At 51.4% G+C, this 22,874-nt stretch overlaps 1 protein-coding gene across 9 annotated transcripts; it reads left to right on the forward strand.

Annotated features, from left to right (window-relative positions):
• Nucleotides 1-175: 175 nt before the first annotated feature.
• Nucleotides 176-22,808, forward strand: DDX59 (DEAD-box helicase 59). 9 transcript variants are annotated; one of them, XM_059040192.2, is made up of 8 exons: nucleotides 176-394; nucleotides 1,538-2,361; nucleotides 3,077-3,244; nucleotides 6,337-6,426; nucleotides 14,913-15,164; nucleotides 16,632-16,784; nucleotides 17,293-17,421; nucleotides 22,307-22,808. In XM_059040192.2, exons 2-8 carry the CDS (start codon nucleotides 1,549-1,551, stop codon nucleotides 22,565-22,567), a joined length of 1,866 nt encoding a protein of 621 aa, XP_058896175.1. In that variant the 5' UTR covers nucleotides 176-394; nucleotides 1,538-1,548; the 3' UTR covers nucleotides 22,568-22,808. The 9 variants fall into 9 exon arrangements, with proteins under 9 accessions (XP_058896175.1, XP_058896234.1, XP_058896212.1 ...); XM_059040209.2 differs by lacking the exon at nucleotides 176-394 and adding an exon at nucleotides 641-814; XM_067027417.1 differs by lacking the exon at nucleotides 176-394 and adding an exon at nucleotides 796-1,301.
• The last annotated feature ends 66 nt before the right edge of the window (nucleotides 22,809-22,874 follow it).

Here is a 22,874-nt window from a genome sequence, read left to right on the forward strand (position 1 = left end):
CCCCTTTCCCGGCGCCTGGACTCTTTTCTTCCAGCCCCGCCCACTCGATTACGCGAACTTTTCCAAGAGGATCTCCACGCCTGCCCCTCCCCACGGAACCCGCCCTTTCCAACCCGTCTCCCGGATTTACAGCCAGGCGGAAGCCGGGAAGGGGGCGTGGAAAACGCGCGGAACTGCCCGCCCCCGCCCCCTCCCTTCCGGCCTCTCTGTCGAGCCCCGCCTTCCCCGCGCGCCGCGGCGCATCCCAAAAGCCGGAGAAGTGGATTCTGCGCTCCGCACGGTTCCCCAGCTGCAGGGTTGCTGCGTGGCCCGGGCTCATCGGCCGGAAGCCCGGCCCAGCGCCTCAAGGGGGAGCCGCCCCGAGAGGGAGCAGACGCGGCCGCAGTCCGCGCGGGTGAGCGTGCCCCTGGCCCCACGGCTCGGGCCTGCCTCCCGTTCTACTCCTCTCGTGCGGGACCCGGGCGCCGGGCCGCGGCGGCGGGACGGGCCCTGCGCAGTCACCTCGCCTTCACTGCCCCCCGCCCTCCGCCCCCCCGGCCTTGTGCCCAGCGCGCCCCGCCCGGGGCATGGCAGCGCCGTGACGTCACGCGCCTCTGCGTGCGGAGCCGCGGTTGGGGGGGCGACGCACGAGAGGGTTGACGTCGGGGGGAGGGACGACGCCCGGGGGGAGGGGAGGGGCGTTGGCGCGAACGGGAGCAGGCTGCAGCCCCGCCCGTTCCGCCTCCGTTCAGTCGCGAGGACCTGCGTTCCGAGCTCCTCCCTCTCGAGTGCAGCCGCCCCTCCCCCACCCCCTTGACCTTTTCGGAGACTTGAGGTAGAAAACTCTAGACCTTCACGTGCAATTTCGTTGGAATTTTTCTGGAAAAATGGAATCTGGCAATGTATCCTAAGAATTTTTGTTTTGAGAAAAATGTTTCTTAGCATATTTGGCAGCTCCCAAGTTAGGTTAAAAGCCTGTTTACCAAACGCTGTCATTTGCAAAAACCTGTTTGGTCGTAACTGGGAAGCGCTTGCACACGCTGAGAAGGTGTGACAAGGTGTGAGCTTCAAGTCCCTCAGCCTCCAGGGGCTGGGTCCCCTGTGAGAACTGAACCTACGCAGGATACAATGCAACAGAACACGCGTGTGTACTTCGCGCCCAGCTCTGACCTTGGAACCTAGTAACTGCTGCACACGTGTTACTAGTGGTGCCTGTGGCTTTGTTTTAAAGACTCCAGTTGTGAAGTAGACCTTTTTCTTTTTGTGTTTTCGTTTGTGAACGTGTAACAGAAGGGTTTACCCCAGAACTTCTGTGATGTCTGGTATGTCAAAGTGCGAGTCAGTCCACAGACAGAGGTCAGTGGTGTGAAGCCGTGTGCAGTGTATGCAGACAGAGCTGTCTTCACCCGGCGGACTTGGGCAGGGGCGGAAGGGAAGCTTGATGGGAGCATCGCCTTCTTCTTTTGAGGCAAAACCCGGGGACAGGATGAACTTACGGTTCTTTATCTGTGACTTTATTGAGGGTAAAATAAATCTCAGTGTATAATTTCTCCCACAGAATATTGAAGGATGTTCGTTCCAAGATCCCTGAAGGTCAAGCGGAATGCTAACGATGATGGTAGAAGTTGTGCAGCCAAGAAAGTCAAACCAGAAGCAGAAGCAGAAGACCCCCAGCTGGGTGCAGGCGGGGATGGTCCAGCCGATGCCTCGGGTGCCAGAGAAGCTGCACTAGTGGCGCATCACGGCGCCCAGCCGTGCCCTGTCCCCAGGCCTGCCAGCCAGGTGCCGGACGGGGGTCTGGCTGGACCCCAGCAGCGGGCGCAGGACAGCGATCTCCTCGAAGAGCCGGTGAAGTCCTTCTCCAAAACGCAGCGCCAGGCCGAGCCCGGGGAACCGGTGTGCGTGGTATGCGGGCGGTACGGAGAGTACATCTGCAACGAGACGGATGAAGATGTGTGTAGCCTGGAGTGTAAAGCAAAGCACCTCCTGCAGGTTAGGGGAGCGGAGGAGCGGTTAGCGCCGGGCGGGCCACAGAAAGCGGGTTCGGAGCCAGTGGCTCCGCGTCCTGCTTCGTATGTCTACACCGAGCACGCCTTCATCTCGAACCTCCGGGAGGACCAGGTTGAAAACCTCAGACGGCAGCTGGGAATCGTGGTTCAAGGGCCAGGCGTCCCCAGGCCCATTATTGACTTTGAGCATTGCGGCTTCCCTGAGGCCTTAAACCTCAACCTGAAGACCTCGGGCTACGAGGTGCCCACCCCCATCCAGATGCAGATGGTCCCCGTGGGGCTTCTGGGCCGAGACGTGCTGGCCAGCGCGGACACCGGCTCTGGCAAGACGGCCGCCTTCCTGCTTCCGGCCATCATGCGAGCTCTCTATCAGGTAAGGCAGAGCTCACCTGCGTCGGGCTCAAGAACAGTCAAGGCGCTCACGAAGTGTCTTCCTCAGCTACGTTAAAATTGCAAACTGAAACCAAGTACTTCGACCTGTAGTGACTGGGACTAAATTTTATTATACTGAACCAGTCTCTTCATTGAAGGTCTAAAAAAATGGCTTTCCTTACCAAGTGTTGTCTTTTTAACAAGTTTTCTATTCAAGGAACGGGCTTTGGGTTTGGGGCGGAAATCCTGCTGACCAGGTGAGCTGTGATTTTTGTGTCAATCTAGCCTGCTTCGATTTTGTGTTTTGAAAAACCCGATACCAAAGTCAGAACACTACTGTAGAGTTTCAGAATACACCAGTAAGCGTGATCTGCGTTTCGTCTTAAAATACCACCTTGCCTTACTCGTTGGTTTATAAGCAGTCCTGCGCATAATTAGTTTAACAGACGTTTTGAGTCATCGTTTGCCAAGTACTAGTTTTCCCGCCTTGATTGAGGCAGACGCGTCTCCCTGGTCCTGATCGTGGTCTTGCGCTGTCTGTCTGTGTCATGTGAGAAATGGGTGCAATGTATGCTGGTTTGGGGGGAGAATTCTGCAGTGGAGCGGGAGGCCGGTGGGCTGATGGGACCACTTGAAAGGAGAGTGCTGGTGGGGCTGCCGTGAGGCTGTGTGCACAGCAGCAGAGCTCACGGCCGGTATGTTTCACGTCTTTGCAGAGCGGGGCGCCATCGGCGCTGGTCCTCACGCCCACGCGGGAGCTGGCCATCCAGATAGAGCGCCAGGCCAAGGAGCTGATGAGCGGCCTGCCCCGGATGAGGACCGCGCTCCTGGTGGGGGGCCTGCCCGCCCCCCCGCAGCTCCATCGCCTGCGCCAGCGCGTTCAGGTGGGCTCCCTGGACTGAACGCCTTTGCACAGGGCCTGAGCAATGCAGCCACTAGGAGGTTTTCGCCCCCTGAGGAGCTTGAGAGTGTGATTTTAGGTGGCCTTTTGAAGTCTTGCCACGTGAGCCTTAATCTTAAAGTTCGTTTTCTGTGGGCAAGGACGGGAGCACAGGTTAGGGAGGTGCCTTTTGCTTTCCCAGCGCTGTCGGATGCTCTCACAGCCGTGACCTCCTTCAATCATTGCGTTTGCTCTGGGAGGCGAGGGTGGCGCAACCGCTCTTGCGCGGTTGAGAAGATGAACCTCCGAAAGGTGGGCCCTGTCCCAGGATCGTGGCTGATACACTTTAGGGTGTGGTTCCTACCGACAAGGACATCGTCCCCCCTCGTCAGCCCCCAGGTATAGACTCGGGAAGTTCACGGCGGCCCGTTGGGGCGCGTTAACATCGGGGTCACGGCCTCCGGCCCCGCTCAGGTTTTGCTAGTTGTGCCGTCAGCTTTTTTTCCATCGAGTTCAGAGTCTTCCGTTGCTTGTAGCTGGCACGTCTCTCTCAGTGTCTTCAGTTTGGAACCGATCTTTCCTTTTTTCTCAGGATCTTGGCACTTTTTAAGGATTATAAGCCGCTTACTTGGAAGAACAGCCCTCAACTGATTAGATTCAAGTTACGTGTCTTGAATCTAGTTCTTTAACAGAACAGCGCAGAAGAGATGCTTTTCTTTTCATTATATCCTTTTAGATGGCACACAGTTTCAACGTGGCCTTTTACTGGTGCTTTTATCTGTCAAGTTAAAACTGTGGAGTTTGTTCGTGCCCTTCGTGTTGAATAAGTATTTTAATGGGAGGTACTTTGAGGTTGTAATTTATTGGGCTCCACCAGACTTTCCACTTGTGTACTTTTTCATATCAGTATGGACTCTTGGTTCCCTGTTTTTGTTTTTTTTTTTTTTTTAATTTTGCGGTACGCGGGCCTCTCACTGCTGTGGCCTCTCCCGTTGCGGAGCACAGGCTCCGGACGCGCAGGCTCAGCGGCCACGGCTCACGGGCCCAGCCGCTCCGCGGCACGTGGGATCCTCCCGGACTGGGGCACGAACCCGCGTCCCCCGCATCGGCAGGCGGATTCTCAACCACTGCGCCACCAGGGAAGCCCCTCCCTGTTTTTTTAATAGGGTTATAATCTGTTTGACCAGTGGAAGCACCTCCCAGTCGGCTTCTGTGTCTTGTTGTTATATCCTTGTCATTCTTTGACTACTTTCTTACCTTCCATCGAGAGAAGATGTTCCGCACTTACCTCGTTCTTTCCTGGCCTCGGCCCTGCAGCTCTCTCCACGGAGCCCTGGCTCCTTTGGCGTGGAGAGTTAGTATTCAGAAACCGAGACCTAGGCTCTGCCTGGGCTCCTTGCTGTTGAGCTGTCATTGCTTCTGGGACCTCCGCCTGCCCGACACCAGGAGTTCATGTTGATACCTCCACTTCTCATTTATCACAAGCTTCCGTTTACGTTTTCTGGTTCCGTGTTGGTAACTCTGACGATGAGAAGCCTGCCATACCTTACCCTTTATGTAGTTATTTATCTGCCCCACCCCCCGGCATGTCCCTCACAGCGATGCCTTCCTCCCTGGACTCTGCCCTGCACGGCCTCACCCCTCCTCGCCCGGCCGCCTGCTGCCCGGGCCAGGACTCACAGACACCTGCCCTCTGGGAGGAAAAGCAACTGAAGCGTCTGTGTGCTCGGCAGAGCTGTCTTTCAGGAGTAAGGACAGCGCCAAGACCTACTCAGATAAACAAAACCGAGCGAGTGTATTGCCAGTGGACCATCTAAAGGAACTTCTGGAGGAAGCCTTTCTGCAGATAAAGAAGATTCCAGAGAGGAAGGTGGGGGGTGGGGTGGAAGGAAGCTGGTGCAAAGTCAGCAGTAAGGGTGTGGGCAAAGCTAAACAAACACAGGCCGAGCGAACAGTGAGCAGGAACAAGCCGCGGTTTCAGAAAAAGGGGGTGAATACCATCCCACGGCGTGTAAGGGCAGGCGAGGTGCAGTCGTGGTAAAGCATCGCCCCGGCTCTTTCAAGAACAAGCTACAAGTATCGATTAACTTTATATTAAGTCATAGATTTCTTGACATTCAAGGCGAAGCACTCGAAGAATGAAAAAGAAGTTGATAAGTTCCAAACCATCAGAGGGGAAAATGGAAGAGAAGGAGTGCACTCAAGTCAGAGTAATTAAAATTGACTGGATATTTGTGGATGTCTGAAGTGCCACGCCAAACCCTGTGTTCTGGGGATACATACCTTTCATCATCCGCGGCGATGTTACCGCTGTGCGGGTGTGGACTGGAAAGTGGGTACACCTGGACGTAGGAGGTCATTTGTAACTCCACCAGTTATCCCGGCACCGTCTCGTTTAATCCCCACGTTACTTTTTAGCATTTCCATCTTACGACGGGAGAACAGAGACTCACCATTATTAAATGTGGAGCCACGGTTCCTGCCGAAGCGTGACTAAAGAGCCCCTACTTTCAAGCACAACTTCAGCTAATGTATTATAAAACTGTTAAGACCCTTGAGTGACCTTAGAGTTCGTTGTACCCAGCCTCGTAATTGAAGAGTGAAATAGCAGGCCCAGAGAGGGCAAGGGGTCTGCACCTGTCGCGGAGCCGGATAGCGGATAGCTCGCAAGGCCCTCCCGGTGTGGCCCCTGCCAGGCTCTCGGGCCTCAGCCGCCGTCTCCCCGCTCCACCCACACCAGCCTCCCCGCCTCCGAGCCTCAGCGGACACGATGCCCGTCCCTCTCCCTGGACCTGCCCGTCGCGCTCACTCCCGCTGCCCCTGCGGGCGTTGGCTGGTGTGTTGGCAGCACTGAGCACGCCCCCCCATTTATCTCGTCCCGTCCTGCTCCTCGTGAGCACGTGCTTGCTGTTTCTTCCTCAGCGGCGTGACTTCCACAAGAGCAGAGACCAGGTCGGACTTACTCATCGTCAAGTTCGGGGTACTTATCCCAGAGTCTGGCGTGCGCTGGCCGCTCAGTGAGTGTAGAATGAGGGAATACGTGAGTGAGTGAACGTGATCGAACTTTTTCTAATTTGCCTTTTCTCTTTCGTTCAGGTTATCATAGCAACTCCTGGGCGACTTCTGGATATAGTGAAGCAGAGCGCTGTAGAGCTTGGCGGTATAAAAATTGTAGTAGTGGATGAAGTAAGTAGTGGTGTTTAAAAACATAGTTCTGTATAACCTGTGGCGAGCGCTTTGTGGTTGTATAATTGCATCGTGTATTCAGGCATTTTCTCTCCCAAAGGAAAACAATTCAGGGATTTTTTTTTTTTTTAATCGGCATTAGTGGTTCTTAAGCTGGTTCCTGTGTAGCGCTGCAGCTAAACTAAAATTAAACCACCACTGTCTTGTCCTAATTGAAAGTGTAAACTTAACAGGTATACTGTACTCTCAAGTATCAAGTTTTTGTAAACATGCTGGATGTCATTTGTCTATGAAAAAAAAGAAAGAAAGAAATCAGTGGCAAATAACTCTGAGCGGGAATTTTGCAAGTAGCTAATGATGCTTAGTTGGAGGAGCTTTTTTATTTTTTTCTACGTGGACACAGGTGTCTGTGGTTGTGATTTTCTGTGTTGCATAGAGCAAATAGGCAGTTTTTAACGATTTTTTTAAAAAATTATTTTTATTTTATTTATTTTACTTTTGGCCGCATTGGGTCTTAGTTGCTGCACACGGGCTTTCTCTGGTTGCGGCGAGCGGGGGCTACTCTTCGTTGCGATGCGCGGGCTTCTCATTGCAGTGGCTTCTCTTGTTGCGGAGCGCGGGCTCTAGGCACGTGGGCTTCAGTAGCTGTGGCTCGCGGGCCCTAGAGCGCAGGCTCAGTAGTTGTGGCGCACGGGCTTTGTTGCTCCGTGGCACGTGGGATCTTCCCGGACCAGGGATCGAACCCTCGTCCCTTGCACTGGCAGGCGGATTCTCAACCGCTGCGCCACCAGGGAAGCCCCAAATAGGCATTTTTATACTTTGGGCTTGCTTAACAAGAAGTGAGTGTGTTATCATCTGGTGAAAATCCATCACGGGCCCGCGGGACGGGGCGCGGCCGTCCTGCCTGCATGCCCCTCCCGCTGGCTGAGACGGGACGGAGGCCTGGGGTTACCCAGCAGTGATTGGTGCTGACCAGTGACCACAGCCAAGACCCAGAACACTGGGCTTTGAGCCTCTACGGCGCCCGCTGGGAAACCCTGGGCAAGTCATCTCATTTTCCAGAGTCGTGGCGCGGAGGAGGAGTGGTCGTGAGAACGTCTCCCCCTGAGAAGTCCCGTATAAATGTAAAATAACGTCCAGTCCTCTAGAAGGTGCTGCCAGCTCAGCGTTTTCCTGGCCCGGCCTTTGGGGACCTGATCTGTTGCGTTGCGTCGTCACGCTTACTGCCACCCTGGACGCGGGGCTGCGTGTCCCCTGTGGATAAGCCCGTGTCCCGAGGGCTCCCGTCCCCGTCTCAGGAGCCTGAGGATGGTCCTGTAGAGAATTTATCCGTGCCCCCTTCTCTTGGGAGCGTTTTTGTCTTCTGACGTTAGCAAGGTTTCCGGGGCGCCCGGGGCTGCGCTCAAGGTGGTGGTGCAGGAGGGCCGCCGTCCGGCAGAAGCGCGCCGGCGCCCTGCTCCTTGGCGTCTGGGGACGTGGCTCCTGTGTGGTCAGGGGAGGGGAGCTGGTCAACAGCACAGTCGGCCACATGCGGAAGCTGAGGTCAGCACAGAGGTGCTCTTTGGGTGCAGGGGACGAGCCCTGGCTGAGATGGGTGGTGTCACAAAGGGCCTTTAAACACCCTCCAAGCCTACCGGGTGCCCTGTTCGCAAAAGCAGGCGAGGTTTGCCCTCCCCCATGCAAGCTGTCAGGAGGACCGTGGGATGTGCTCAGGCTTCAGGAGGAGAAGGGAGGGGGTCAGTACGGTGGCTTCCCAGAGGTCGTGGGACTTGACCCGAGCCTCGGAAGGGGGAAGAGGATTCAGAAGGTTAGAGGGTGCATCCAGGGTCCCAGGTGAAGAGACTGAGGCGAGCCGCCCGCTTGGGGCCGGCGGGAGAGACGGGCCTGCCTCAGGGCCCTGCGGGAGCAGCGGCAGGCGGTGAAGCCGGTGGCCGGCGGGTCGGTTGCAGAGGACCCGGAAGGGAGGGCGCAGGGGAGTCTGGCTGCGACCTGGGGGCGGTGAGGCTTAGGTTCCTGGCCGGGTGTGCCGCGTGGGAGATGGTGGTTTACGGGGTCTGCTGCGGCGTGCGGGGGAGGTCGAGGAGGAAGAAGCCAGCCAGCCAGCAGCCCGGACCAGGGCCGAGGGCCGGGGCCGGGGCCGGGGCCGGGGCGGAGGCAGGCGTCGGGGTTCGCCTGAGGGTCACGGTGGATCATTACGGGTCCTGTGACGACCGGACACCCATGGGACGAAGGGGGTGGGGTGCGCCTTGATTCAGGGCCCGCGGGACGGGATGGGGCTTGGTAGTCGCACCCGAGTTGGCTTTGGAGATGCGGCATTTCTCGCGCGGGCCAGAGGGAGGGGCAGGTTCCGGACCCGTGCGTGAGAGTCCGCGGGTCGCGCGGCTTCTCCGAGGAGGCAGCTGAGGGAGGCGAGGGGTGGGGCCGGGGCTCTGCCTTGTGCAGCTGAGGACAAGCCGGTGAACGGAGAGGTGGTCTGAGAGCCAGCGGGCGCTGGGGACAAATGATGTCCCTGGGGAGGGAGGCCACTGTTCGGGGGCGGGGAGGGCGGGCCGGACGCAGAGTGGCCAGGCCGGAGGGCTAAGACAGTCCTTTGGGGTCAGGAAAGTCTGCGTCACCCTCCGCGTCACCCGTGTCCCGAGGAGTCTCTCCCACCCCCTCCGCCTCCTCTCCCTTCGTTCCGTGACCGTGACCATGACCGTGACCGTGACTCAGAACCTTCCCGCTGGAGCGGCCCCGCAGGCCTCAGGCCCCTGGTCTCTGCTCCGGGCGGGCCGTCCTCCTCCTGCAGCGTGTTCCCCCCGCCCCACCCTGTGGCCAGGCGCCCCGCTGGCGTTTGCCCAGTGGCTGAGCTGGAGGGCCAGAGCTCGTGCTCGGATGCTCTGGCTCCCTGGGCCTGGGCCGGAGCCCGGGAAGGTTTGCGCTGCTCGCCTTCAGGGAGGCTTGGGGCACGCGGACCACGCGCACTGCTGGCGCTCGGTTAGTGCGAATTCCGCGCTGAGGATGAGGAACGCTTATCTAGCTCTCACTTCCACTTGAGGGCTTTTCCCGCGCTAGCCTTTCTTCTTGGTTGTGAGGGTGTGATGGAAAGCGAGGTGAGCTGTGACACAGGCGTGTGCACAAGGTGACGGGACAGAGGCGCCAGAGGAGAGGGGGCCCTCGGGTGGGAGGGGCCTCTGGGGGGGCCTCTAGACTGAGAGCTCAGGAACGGGAGCTGCCACGCGGAGATCCATCGGGAGGAAGGGCTCTAAGCGGGAGGAGGGCCGCCGGCCAAGGAGGACGGGTGAGGACGAGTGGTGAGCGGGGCGGCCCCGGGGAGGGAGACGGGGTTGCAGGAGGGGCAGGGGGAGGCCAGGGGCCGGGCCGGGCGGGGCGGGGCGGGGCGGGCGCCGTCCCGGCGTGATGGGAGGTCTCGGAGGCTTGGGCCGAGGAGGAGCCCCTGTGACACGTTCTCGGGCATCGGTCCGGTTGCCGAGGTGAGCGCCGACGCCAGCAGAGTCTGCGGGGCTGCTGGTGGGTCGGAGGCGGGGTGACGACGATGAGAGACGACAGAGAGGCGCCGGACGTGCCGTCTCCCGAGATGCGTGCTGGAGTGGGACTGGGTCTGGCGGTGGGAGGGACGGTCTGTTTTGAACGTGTTCGGTTCCAGGGGCCTTGAGGTCCAGCTGCGGCCGCGGGGGGGGCAGTGAGTCTCCACCGCCTGAGTCCAGGGAGGAGGTTATGGCCCCGAGTGAGGTTTGGGGCGTCTTGGCCGTGTCCGTGGTGCTCAGAGCCCTGGAACCTGTTGAGCTTCCTGGAGAGAGAGCGTGGGGGGGCCTGGGGCGCAGCCCGCGGGCTCATTGACGCACCGAAATTGTCTGGAAAGGGAGAGCCAGGGAGGGAAGGAAGACGACCGGGGTTTGAGGGAGGGCTGGTCAGGATGTGCCGTGCTGTCACTTCACTGTATCGTGTTGCAGGGATGTGACCGTAGTAAGTTTCCCTTCTGGGCCGTCAGTTCTGGAAAGGTAGGGTCTCCTCCCGCGTCCTCACCGCCGAGCACACAGCACTGAGCTTGGGGTTCCTGACGAAGGTTTGGAGCCAGTGGCCCCCGGTGCACACCCCAGCTCCGGCACATCGTAGGGCACTGTGTCCTGTGCCTCAGTTTCCACATCTGTAAAGCGGGGTCACGACGGCGCCCGCCTCCCACCACGCTCCCTTGAAAGGTGCCCAGCGTCCAGTAAACGCCCATCGAATGGGGACTGTTAGCTACGAGTTAAGGTTTGCTGAGTGGAGTGGATGTTTAGCCTGGGGACCCGCAGGAGTGGAGTTTTGGTGGCAGAGATGGCAGTCAGGTTGTCCGGGATTAAGGACATCACGAGCAATGAAGAAATGCAGGCGACACCAAGAACAGTTCCCAGAAAATTAGGCCAAGTTTGCTGTTTAATTAGGGGACACCTACGTTCACCTCTTACCTTATTAATGCTTACCCTGTATCCAGCTGCTGTCTCCCCCCGGGGACTCTGAGATTTTCAGAGTGGCCTTGTGTCCATTGTGAGTGGCTCTACTATTTGAATCACCTTAAATTTAAGTAGTGCTTTTAATTCTAAGAGGTATTTTAAAGTACATGTTCCCCCACATTTTAATCTGTTAACATTCCTCTAAGGTAGGTAGGAAATAGATTTATAAGTGGAAACTGAGATGTAGAAAGAGCAAGATTTTCCTAGGTCTGATTGATGATGGCTTTCAAAACATACGGTTTATTATTATTATTATTATTATTTTAACCGTACGCAGGCCTCTCATTGTTGTGGCCTCTACCGTTGCGGGGCACAGGCTCCGGACGCACAGGCTCAGCGTCCATGGCTCACGGGCCTAGCCACTCCGCGGCATGTGGGATCCTCCCGGACCGGGGCACGAACCCGCGTCCCCTGCATCAGCAGGCGGACTCTCAACCACCGCGCCACCAGGGAATCCCAAAACATACAGTTTAGATGGGAACCAGTCATGAATATTGTTTAGGTAGGGGTGTGTGTGTGTGTGTGTGTGTGTGTGTGTGTGTGTGTGTGTGTAAATGAAACAAAACTTTCATGAAACAATACTTAGGCTTGTGACATGTGATTTCTCTATTCTCATATGTTTTATTCTGTCCTAGTTTGTGGTTTTAAAAAATGCTATTCATGGCCCATTCTGCAGTTTGAATAACAACTGTATTCTATGAGTAATCCACGTACATTAAAGAGAAGTTAGAGGGACTTCCCTGGTGGCTCAGTGGTTACGAATCCGCCTGCCAATGCAAGGGACACGGGTTCAAGCCCCGGTCCGGGAGGATCCCACATGCCGCGGAGCGGCTAAGCCCGTGCGCCACAACTGCTGAGCCTGCGCTCTGGAGCCCGCGAGCCGCAACTGCTGCGCCCGTGTGGTGCAACTGCTGAAGCTCACGCGCCTGGAGCCCGTGCTCCACAACGGGAGAGGCCACCTTAGTGAGAAGCCCGCGCACGGCAACGCAGAGTAGCCCCCGGGCGCCGCAGCTGGAGGGAGACCGCGTGCAGCAGTGAGGACCCGGCGCGGCCAAAAATAAATAAGTTTAAAAAAAAAAAGAGAGAGGGCTTCCCTGGTGGCGCAGTGGTTGAGAATCCGCCTGCCGATGCAGGAGACACGGGTTCGTGCCCCGGTCCGGGAGGATCCCACGTGCCGCGGAGCGGCTGGGCCCGTGAGCCGTGGCCGCTGAGCCTGTGCGTCCGGAGCCTGTGCTCCGCAACGGGAGAGGCCACAACAGTGAGAGGCCCGCGTACCGCAAAAAAAAAAGAAAGAGAGAGAAGTTAGAAACAGGAGGACAAACACCCACATTCCCATTGACATAACCGTAAATAACCATTGTCATTGTACTTCTTTTTCGTTTTCTCCTGGCCTTGAGAATTCAGACATTATTCTATAGACACTGGGAAACTTTAAAGGATTTTAAGCCTGAGTGTATTATAATCAGACTCATTTTCTCCACGTGGAGAACAGCCTTTAAGCAAGAGGGCTGGTTCCCAGGAGGGAGGGGAGGGCTTGAGCCGGGTGGCGGCTGTGGGCAGGGGGAGGAGGGTCTCCAGACATAGTCATAGCAAGTGGAAAGGAAGTGAAGCCGTGCCGGCGTCTGCGGAGTGGGATATGGTGGGTGAGTTTCGTTTTCTCTACTGTGTTGTGTTTACCAAGTGTTCTACAGTGAGCATGTTCTTACTTCCAGTATTAAAAACAATAATAGTGGGCTTCCCTGGTGGCGCAGTGGTTGAGAATCCGCCTGCCAATACAGGAGACACGGGTTCGTGCCCTGGTCCGGGAAGATCCCACATGCCGCGGAGCAACTAAGCCCGTGAGCCACGGCCGCTAGGCCTGCGCGTCCGGAGCCTGTGCTCCGCAACGGGAGAGGCCACAACAGTGAGAGGCCCGCATACCGAAAAAAGAAAAAAAAAAACAAAAAAAAAACAATAATAGTAATTGCATCTTAAAAAGAGTTAGCCGAAGACTTAAAAATGGCTGTTGAATGTGGCACGTGGGGAGTGATTGATGACCTGGAGGAGCCGGTGAGGGGCGGTAGGTGAGCCCTGGACCGGGGGAGGGCGGGGAGAAGGAGGAGGGAGACCGCAGGGCTGGAGGACTCTTCCAGGAAGTTTGGGTGAGAAGAGAAGCTGAAGGAATTTATTTCTCATGGTCTTATTTTTTCTGAACCAGGAGAAGCAAGGCCATCTACTAAGATGAACGGGGCTTAGTGGGATTGCTGAGGAAATTGGGGGTGTTTGCAGACACACTGGGTGTGTGTTCTCTCTGTCTGCTGGTTAACTGAAACACTGAGAAGGACCATGCTGGTACTATATGCTGTATCTCATTAACCCTCATCACAGCCCCAGGGGGTAGTTACTATTGTCATTTCCATTTATAAAGGGAAAAACTAAGGCTTAAAGCTCTTCATTAACTTGCTTGAGGTCTTAGGTAGAGCCAGGATCAAACCCAGACCATCATGGTAATCTCATATTTTTTAAATGTCATAGAGTGAATAATATTAAAACAAGTGATCAGGGCTTCCCTGGTGGCGCAGTGGTTGAGAGTCCGCCTGCCGATGCAGGGGACGCGGGTTCGTGCCCCGGTCCGGGAGGATCCCACGTGCCGCGGAGCGGCTGGGCCCGTGAGCCGTGGCCGCTGAGCCTGCGCGTCCAGAGCCTGTGCTCCGCATCGGGAGAGGCCACGGCGGTGAGAGGCCCGCGTACCGCAAAAACAAAAACAAGTGATCAAGCTTCAGTCTAACTGACAGCACATTAGTGGACACTAAAACAATTCAATGTCTTATTTTCCAAAATTATAGGCAACCAGATTATATTTGAAAATCAAGATAGCCTTAACTTTTCTTTATTTTAAAATTAAAAACTTAAAATTTTTTTCTCTTTTTCAGCAATACAGTCTTTTTTTTTAACGTTTATTTATTTTGGCTGCGTTGGGTCTTAGTTGCGGCACGTGGGATCTTTTGTTGTAGCGCACAGGCTTCTCTCTAGTAGTGGCACACAGGCTCCAGAGCTTGTAGGCTCCGTAGTTGTGGTGTGCGAGCTCCAGAGCACATGGACTCTGTAGTTGTGGTTCATGGGCTCAGTAGTTGTGGCACATGGCCCCCTGCATCATTTGGTATCTTAGTTCCCAGACCAGGGATTGAACCCTCGTTCCCTGCATTGGAAAGCAGATTCTTAACCACTGGACCACCAGAGAAGTCCCTCATTGTTTTTAAAAACCACCAATGCAGAGGTATATACAGAAGTGAAAACCCCCAAATTCAATTTTTTTTGTTTATTTGAACATATTTTATTATAAATATATGTTTGTGGTTAAAAAAAAAAAAATTCAAGAGCTTCCCTGGCGGTCCAATGGTTAAGACTCTGTGCTTCAAATGCAGGGGGCGCGGGTTCAGTCCCTGGTTGGTGAACTGGAGTCCCACATGCTGCGCGGTGTGGCCAAAAGAAAAGATCAAACTTTGCAAAAAGCTGTAAAATGAAGAATAAAATTGTTCCCCCCCAGCACACAAGTCTTCTCTCCAGAGTTAGCAGTTAACTTTCCTGAGTATATACACAAATGGTCTCATGTTATACGTAGTGTTCTCTGTTTTGCTTCTTTCCTCCTAGCAGGATAAGGAGCTTTCTGGTCGTTTTTCATGCTAGCACCGTGTTGTATGGTATGTATCTACCATAATTTACTTACCAAGTCCCCTCCTGTTGGATATTCAGGCTGTATATGGTGGGGGTTTTTGGCCACTATTACTAATGCCATAATAAAAATCTTTGTATATCGTTGTAAACTTAGTTACACAATATGTAGTTTTATATAAATATATTTGTTTTCCCAGTTAATCCTTTGGCTTTTGACATTGTGGTGTATTTTTCCGTGTAAAGAGTTTTAAATTTTTTACGTTCTTAATTGTATCCTTTTTTTTCCTAGGGTGGCCCTGGGTTTTCACGTAGGACTAACTTTACAATGATTTTGTTCAGGCTGATACCATGTTAAAGATGGGCTTTCAACAGCAAGTGCTTGACGTCTTGGAAAACGTGCCTCATGACTGTCAGACCCTCTTGGCTTCAGCCACGATTCCAGCCAGCATAGAGCAGCTCGCAGGCCAGCTTCTGCGCGACCCCGTGAGAATCGTCGCTGGGGAGAAGAACCTGCCCTGCTCCAACGTGCGCCAGATTGTGTTATGGGTGGAGGAGCCAGCCAAAAAGAAGAAGCTGTTTGAAATCTTGAATGTGAGTGGTAAAGCCGTCAGCCCTGCTTTGTAGATTGCACTTGCATTTTTCACAGTTTTTGGGGTTTTTTTGGCCACACGGTTTGAGGGATCTTAGTTCCCCGACCAGGGATTGAACCCGGGCCTTCCGCAGTGAATGCATGGAGTCCTAAGCACTGGACCGCCAGGGAAGTCTCCACAGTTCTTTTTTTTTTTTTTTAATAAATTTATTTATTATTTTATTTATTTATTTTTGGCTGCATTGGGGTCTTCGTTGCTGCGCGCGGGCTTTCTCTAGTTGCGGTGAGCGGGGGCTACTCTTTGTTGCGGTGTGCAAACTTCTCATCGCAGCGGCTTCTCTTGTTGGAGCACGGGCTCTAGGCATGCGGGCTTCAGTAGTTGTGGCACGCAGGCTCAGTAGTTGTGGCTCGCGGGCTCTAGAGCGCAGGCTCAGTAGTTGTGGCGCACGGGCTTAGTTGCTCCGCGGCGTGTGGGATCTTCCCGGACCAGGGCTCAAACCTGTGTCCCCTGCCTTGGCAGGAGGATTCTTAATCGCTGGGCCACCAGAGAAGCCGTCTCCACAGTTCTTGAGAGGGTGCTTTTTAGATGCAGCTTCAGGGGAACCTGCTATAGATGTTTAATGATAAATTGCTTTGCTTACTTCAGAATTATTTAGGGTTCAAATAAATTTTTATTTGTGAAAACATGCAGTATAGACGCAAGGTTGGTTTTTTTCCCATTATTATAGAAAGATATTTAAATATCAAGGTTATTCCCAAAGAATATTTTTTTGTTTCAAAGATTTTTAGTAGTTTCATATATAAGGTAAAGACAAGTTCTTTCTCGGCTGTTTTGTCCTTGAGAAATAGAATTTTTTTAACAGTAACTGGTTTAAGCAGAAATTTGTTAAGTGGGTGGTATGTACAAGCGTAGCTGTTAAAAAGACAGTATTAAGTTAAGTATGGTTTATTTTGACTTAGGAACAATTTTGGAAATTTTAAATTGCACTTAAAATCATTTCTGCAGTTTTAATGAGGTGATGCAGAAGTGTGAAGGACATACACTGTTTGCCTTCTCTTTGTGCATATTTTAAAGAAGACACATGTTAACAGAATGTGCCTTTTTTCCTTGTTAGCAGTGTTGGTAAACCTATTGATAACTAGCTTATACTAACGCTCTCAGAAAAACGTCCCGTTGTAAATTATGTTACAGCAATAATTTTATTTTATTTTATTTTATTTTATTTTATTTTATTTTTGCGGTATGCGGGCCTCTCACTGTTGTGGCCTCTCCCGTTGCGGAGCACAGGCTCCGGACGCGCAGGCCCAGTGGCCACGGCTCACGGGCTTAGTTGCTCCGCGGCACGTGGGATCTTCCCGGACCGGGGCACGAACCCGTGTCTCCTGCATCGGCAGGCGGACTCTCAACCGCTGCGCCAGCAGGGAAGCCCTACAGCAATAATTTTAAATACGTGTTTTTAATGTTTCAGGATAAGAAACTCTTCAAGCCTCCAGTGTTAGTATTTGTGGACTGCAAACTAGGAGCAGATCTGCTGAGCGAGGCCGTGCAGAAAATCACAGGTCTGAAAAGCACCTCTGTGCACTCGGAAAAGTCGCAGCCGGAGAGGAGAAGCATTCTGAAGGTGACACCCAGCGTTCTGTTTTCTTCTCTTTCCTGCAAATCTGTTTTGCCTCATTTTCAAGAGGTACCGTATTAGCTGCTGTTTTTTAAAGCAGACCTGTTTTTCCGCTGCCCCGGGAACCTGAGGCGGCGCGGGGGGCGCGTTGTCCCTCTTCCTCGGGCTTCTGTGCTTTCGGAGCAGTGAGCTCGTCCCCCGGGGGCCGTCTGCTCGCTAGATTAATCATTCAGAACCTGCCACTCCCGAAATCAGGCCACTTTGGACTGAGGCATAGAGCAGCTCACCTTTGGAAAAGGTTTGCCTGAATAAATTATTAGGAGAAATTGGGGGTTGGGGTCGGAAGGCCTTTAAGCTGCATGTGTCTCTCAGCTGTACTAAGACCTATACTCACCGCGAAGGTATTGCAAGAACGGTGTTGAAGAAAGCGCTGAGGAAAGAAAGGATCATCTGGATGACAGAAAGCCGCTCAAGGCAAATCCTCAGTAATGAATTTTGTTGCTCTCTTGGAAAGGGCTTGCTTGAAGGAGACTATGAAGTCGTGGTGAGCACGGGGTTCCTAGGAAGAGGCCTGGACTTGGTCAGCGTCCAGCTGGTTGTCAATTTCGACATGCCTTCCAGCACGGACGAGTACGTGCACCAGGTAAAGAGATTTCATGTGTTACCGCCGTCTTGCTCATGCATTTCCGTTTGCAGGGCATTGTCGTTATAATGGTAAGTTTAAAAAAAAGCAGGACGTAAAACTGCATGTATTTTTGCTTCTAAAATATGTAAACTAAATTACGTTTTTCAAAACCATACACATGCCTAGAATGCATTAAAAATTAATTGCAAATAAAAAGCTAAAATGTTTCTTAAAAGTAAGTGATTAGCTTTCGGTGTGGCTTAGTTTTCTTTATATTTTTTGTTTTCTTCAGTGAGCATATTAAATGGCTTTTATAAGCAGGAAAAGAGAGCTTTGTTTAAAAAGGTTGTTTTAAGTTGCTGCATCTGGCCAAAATAAAAGCGATCTGCTGAAGTGTTTGTTTTTTTAGGAATCCTGCCTTCATCTCCTCTTCGTGCCCTTATTCGCTCTAGACTTTCACCTTTCAGAGTTTGGTTCCTTTCCTTTGCTGCCAGAGATAACAGCAGCTCTTCTTTCTCGCAGAAATAAAGCCTCTCTGAGCGCCACGTTATCTCACTGACCGCTACCTGTCTTCCTTCGCCGGCATCACTTACAGACTCTTCAAGTAAAGCCTTTCTCTGATGTTCTTAGAATCACCTCTGAATGTCACATTTACTGGAGTCGCCCACTGAAATGCCTGTAGCGCCCTTACTGAGTTGTTGCTTTATTTTTCATAAGACTTAATCTAGCATAGTCTGCTCTCTCTCTCCGTCCTTCTCGCTCGCTCTCTTTTTTCCTTTCTTTCTTTCTTTCTTTTCTTCTTTTGGTACCGCCTCATTTACCCGTGTCTCAGGGATTGGACTGTTCCACAGGAGCTGATTGTTCACGTAACTGAACTTTATTTTCTTCCAAACTCTCAATGTAATGATTTTGGCTGGATGGGGCTTCCCTGGTGGCGCAGTGGTTAAGAATCCGCCTGCCAGTGCGGGGGACTCGGGTTCGAGCCCTGGCCTGGGAAGATCCCACGTGCCGCGGAGCAACTAAGCCCGCGAGCCACAACTACTGAAGCCCGCGCGCCTAGAGCCCGCGCTCCGCAGCAAGAGAAGCCACTGCAACGGGAAGCCCGCGCACCGCAAAGAAGAGTAACCCCCCCCTCGCTGCAACTAGAGAATGCCCGCGCGCAGCAACAAAGACCCGATGCAGCCAAAAATAAATAAATTAATTAATTAATTAAAAAGAAAAAGATAATAATTTCGGCTGGAAATCTGTCTAGAGTATTAAAATACTTAAGAAGCTTCTTTGCTTGTTAAATGGAGCATATGCTGGCTACACGTACGTACCCGTCTCTTGCTCTCCCCAGGTCAGCGGCTGGCGGTGATCACGCCGCAGCCACCATACCACAGGCAGTGCGCCTCGGGGATGCGGACAGGTGCAGGGCCGCGTGCCTCTCCTCAGGGGCCACAGAGCCTCTGCTTTTGCTGTATTTGGGTGTTTTTGTTTGTTTCAGTCCTCAGCGTACACGTACACACGGTAACAAATCACGCACGTAACGAAAGATACAAAATGAAAGGTCAGTCTTTTCAAGGAAGCCCTCCTACCTTTGAGTGGTTCCCCCAGCTAACACTGCAGAAACGGTAAATGCATGCCTGTGTGCATATGTGCAGCTGTGATGTGCGAGCCCTGTCACACCTTCCACAGAAGCGGGGCCATATCATACCCACTCTTCGGCGCCTGCCGCCTTTTTCTGTTTTAAAGGGGAAATATATTTATTTTATTGAAGTGTAGTTCACTAACAGTATTGTGTTAGTTTAGGTCTACAGCACAGCGATTCAGCTCTATGTGTGTGTGTGTGTGTGTGTGTGTGTGTGTGTGTGTATATATAAATAATCTTCAGATTCTTTTCCCTTGTAGGTTATCACCGAGTATTGATTAGAGTTCTGTGTGCTATACAGTGGGTCCTTGTTGTTTATCTGTTTTATGTGCAGTGGGGGGGCGTGTGTCTGTGAATCCCAAACTCCTCATTTATCCCTTGTCCCCCTCCCCCTTTCCCCTTTAGTAACCGTAAGTTTGTTTTCTATGTCTGTGAGTCTCTCTGTTTTGGAAATAAATTCATTTGTAATTTTTTGTTTTGTTTTTTTTTAGATTCCACATATGAGTGATATCATATGACATTTGTCTTTCTCTGACTGACGTCACTTAGAGTGATAATCTCTCTAGGTCCATCCGTGTTGCTGCAAATGGCATGATTTTATTCTTTTTTATGGCTGAGTAATATTCCACTGTGTATTTATACCACATCGTCTTTATGCATTCATCGGCCTGTGCTTTCTTTCTCTATTAAATAGACCTTAGACATTTTCCCTTATCTGCACACACACCAGGTGCCGTTTAATAAGTGTTAATATGCATTGAGTGCTTAGCCTAATGCCAGGCACTGTTCTAAGCTCTTTAAATGTTTTTACTTGTCGAATCTGGCTTGTTCTCTTTTCATGGCTGCATGGGAATGTATTATATGGATGTCCTGTAACTTATTTAACAAATCCTTCACTGCTGAACAATCAGATGTTTCTAGTGTTTCGTTATTAAATAATGCTGCAGTGAACACCTGTATACGCAGCTCCCTGAGCCTCTCCTGCAAGTACATCTGTAAGAGAAATTCCTAGTGGGAGAACTGCTGGGTATTTAAAATTATAGTCAGTATTCCCACGTGTCTGACTTTTAATTTCAGGGGTGGTAAGCTTCTGGAGAAATAACTTTGTATTGTTAACGTTAGCTATCTTTGGCCGGGCTGCGTGGCTTGTGGGATCTTAGTTCCCCAACCAGGGGTTGAACCCAGGCCCACGGCAGTGAAAGCGCCGAGTGCTAACCACTGGACCGCCAGGGAACTTCCTAGCTATTTTTTAGAATTTGGAGACCGTTGCTGTTAATTTTTAACTGCTTTTTATCTCAGTATAACATATCTAGTATAAATTACATCTCAGATGTAATCCACATGCTCTACAATTTGCCCATTTAAAGTGTACAATTCATTGGTTTTTAGTATATTCATAGAGTGGTATGATGGATTTTAGAAAATTTTCATCACCCCCAGAAGAAACCCCTTGCCCCTCAGCAGTGACCCCACTTCCCCATCACACATGCACACACCCTCATTCTCAGGCAACCACAACTGTACTCGGTAGATTTATGTCTTTGGACATTTCATGTAAATGGAATCATACAGTGTGTGGTCTTTTGTGACTTGCTTCTTTCACTCAGCATCATGTTTTCAGGGTCCGCACTGGTTTAGTACTTTATGGACAAACACTATCCCATTGTAAGGATGCGCCATATTTCTCCATCCATTCATCGGTTGCTAGACATTTGGGTTGTTTCCACTTTCTGGCTACTATGAATAATGCTGTGAACACCCAGGGTCATGCTTTTGTGTGGACATATGTTTTCATTTCTGTTGGACATAAACGTAGGAATGGAATTGCTGGGTCCACGTTGAACATCTTGGGGAACCACCAGACTGTTTTCCCATGTAGCTTCATACTTTACATTCCCACCAGCAAAGTGTAAGTGTTGCATTTTCTCCATATCCTCATCAACATTTACATTCTTTTTTTTATTGCAGCCGGGTTCATGGGTACGAAGTGTTTCTCATTTTCCTTCCCCTAATGACTAATGATATTGCACATCATTTCATGTACTCCTTGGCCATTTGTGTCCCTTTGGAGGGATGTCTGCTTAGATCCTTTGCTTTTAAATTGGGTTGTCCTTTTGAGTTGTAAAAGTTCTTTATATGTTCTAGAGACCCTTATCAGAAACATGATTTGCAGATACTTTCTCCCATTCTGTGAGTTGCAGCTATTAATTTTTAGTTTTATTGCGACAACTCAGTAAGGTAAATAAATCAGGTAAAAACAAAAGCTGATACTGAAAAACAGCATCTCCCCCTTATTTCTCCCCCGTCTCATTCTCTGCAGGCCGCCCCTTTCAGCTTTCTTAGAGGTTTCTTCTTTTACAGTGTTAAAAATGTCCTGTATATTGGCGGGAACTATCTATTCATTTAGATAATCTGAGTATACTTTAAGTTCTACATTTCAACTAAGGAGCAGAGATTGACCATGATTGTGTATTTCCCTCCCTTCTGAAGAGTTTCTCGGTATATTTGGAGACACGTTTTGTTCCTTCTCAGGGGTCTCCACAAATTTGTGTCTGTTTAACTGTCAAAAATGAGAAATAACTATGCAAAAATGGACTTGCTTCCGTCTCACATTTCAAGGCACTTAAGTACTATAAAGGAGATACAGTCCTTTTGCTCTTAATGCAGTAGCTTTCAAAAAGTTTCTACCTTGGGCTTTCCTGATGGCGCCGTGGTTGAGAGTCCGCCTGCCGATGCAGGGGACGCGGGTTCGTGCCCCGGTCCGGGAGGATCCCACGTGCCACGGAGCGGCTGGGCCCGTGAGCCACAACTACTGAGCCTGCGCGTCCGGAGCCTGTGCTCCGCAACGGGAGAGGCCGCGACAGTGAGAGGCCCGCGTACCGCAAAAAAAAAAAAAAAAAAAAAAAAAGTTTCTACCTTCACCCACCCACAATAAGAAATCTTTGTCTCATTCCCCCCTGCACATACCTACAAACATGCACACACATGCACACATATGCACGCACACACGTGCATAACTGAAACACAAGTTTCACAGACAATAATCACTTTTATTATTTTTATTTTCTATTTGGGTTGTTTCCTTAACACTATGCTAGTGGCAGCCCGCTAAATTGACTTCACAAGTATATTGAGGCGGGCAACTGAAAACGTGCTCGCTGACCAAATGTGCATCTTAGTGAAGCTTCTGTAAATACTAGTCTTCATTTTCTTTCAAGAGACATTAAGATTCTATGTGAGCATGTGGCAAACGTCCTTTGCATTTCGTTTCAGGTTGGAAGAGTGGGGCGATTAGGTCAGAATGGAACCGCGATTACTTTCATCAATAACAACTCGAGAAGACTCTTCTGGGATATTGCGAAGCGAGTGAAACCCACGGGGTCCCTCCTGCCCCCGCAGTTGTTGAATTCCCCTTACCTTCACGACCAGAAGAGAAAGGAGCAGAAGGGTAAACAGATGCAAAATGGTCTGGTTACGGGGGCTAATCTTATGGACATCATTCGAAGACATGATAAAAGTAATTCTCAGAAGTGATCTGTTGTTCCGCGGTGAATAACTTTCATTGCATATTGTCATTGACATTTCTGTACATTATTCCTGTATGGTTTGGTGAATGTGACATGCACGTGAAACGAAAAGTTGACCTGATGTAAAAAGTTTTAATAGACTATCAGATTTATACAGCAATATTGTATTTTTTTTCCTTTTTAATTTTCATAAATTAAAAACAAAGTGAATGACTAAGTTCAATAAAAATTTATTCTCTCTGGAAAAAGTCCTTTTTTTTTTTTTTTCAATAAATATTCCTCGTAGCTGGTCATCGGAACCAGAAACCCACACA

This window comes from Kogia breviceps, chromosome 1 (assembly GCF_026419965.1).
Source record: "Kogia breviceps isolate mKogBre1 chromosome 1, mKogBre1 haplotype 1, whole genome shotgun sequence".
NCBI classification, from domain to species: Eukaryota; Metazoa; Chordata; class Mammalia; order Artiodactyla; family Physeteridae; genus Kogia; species Kogia breviceps.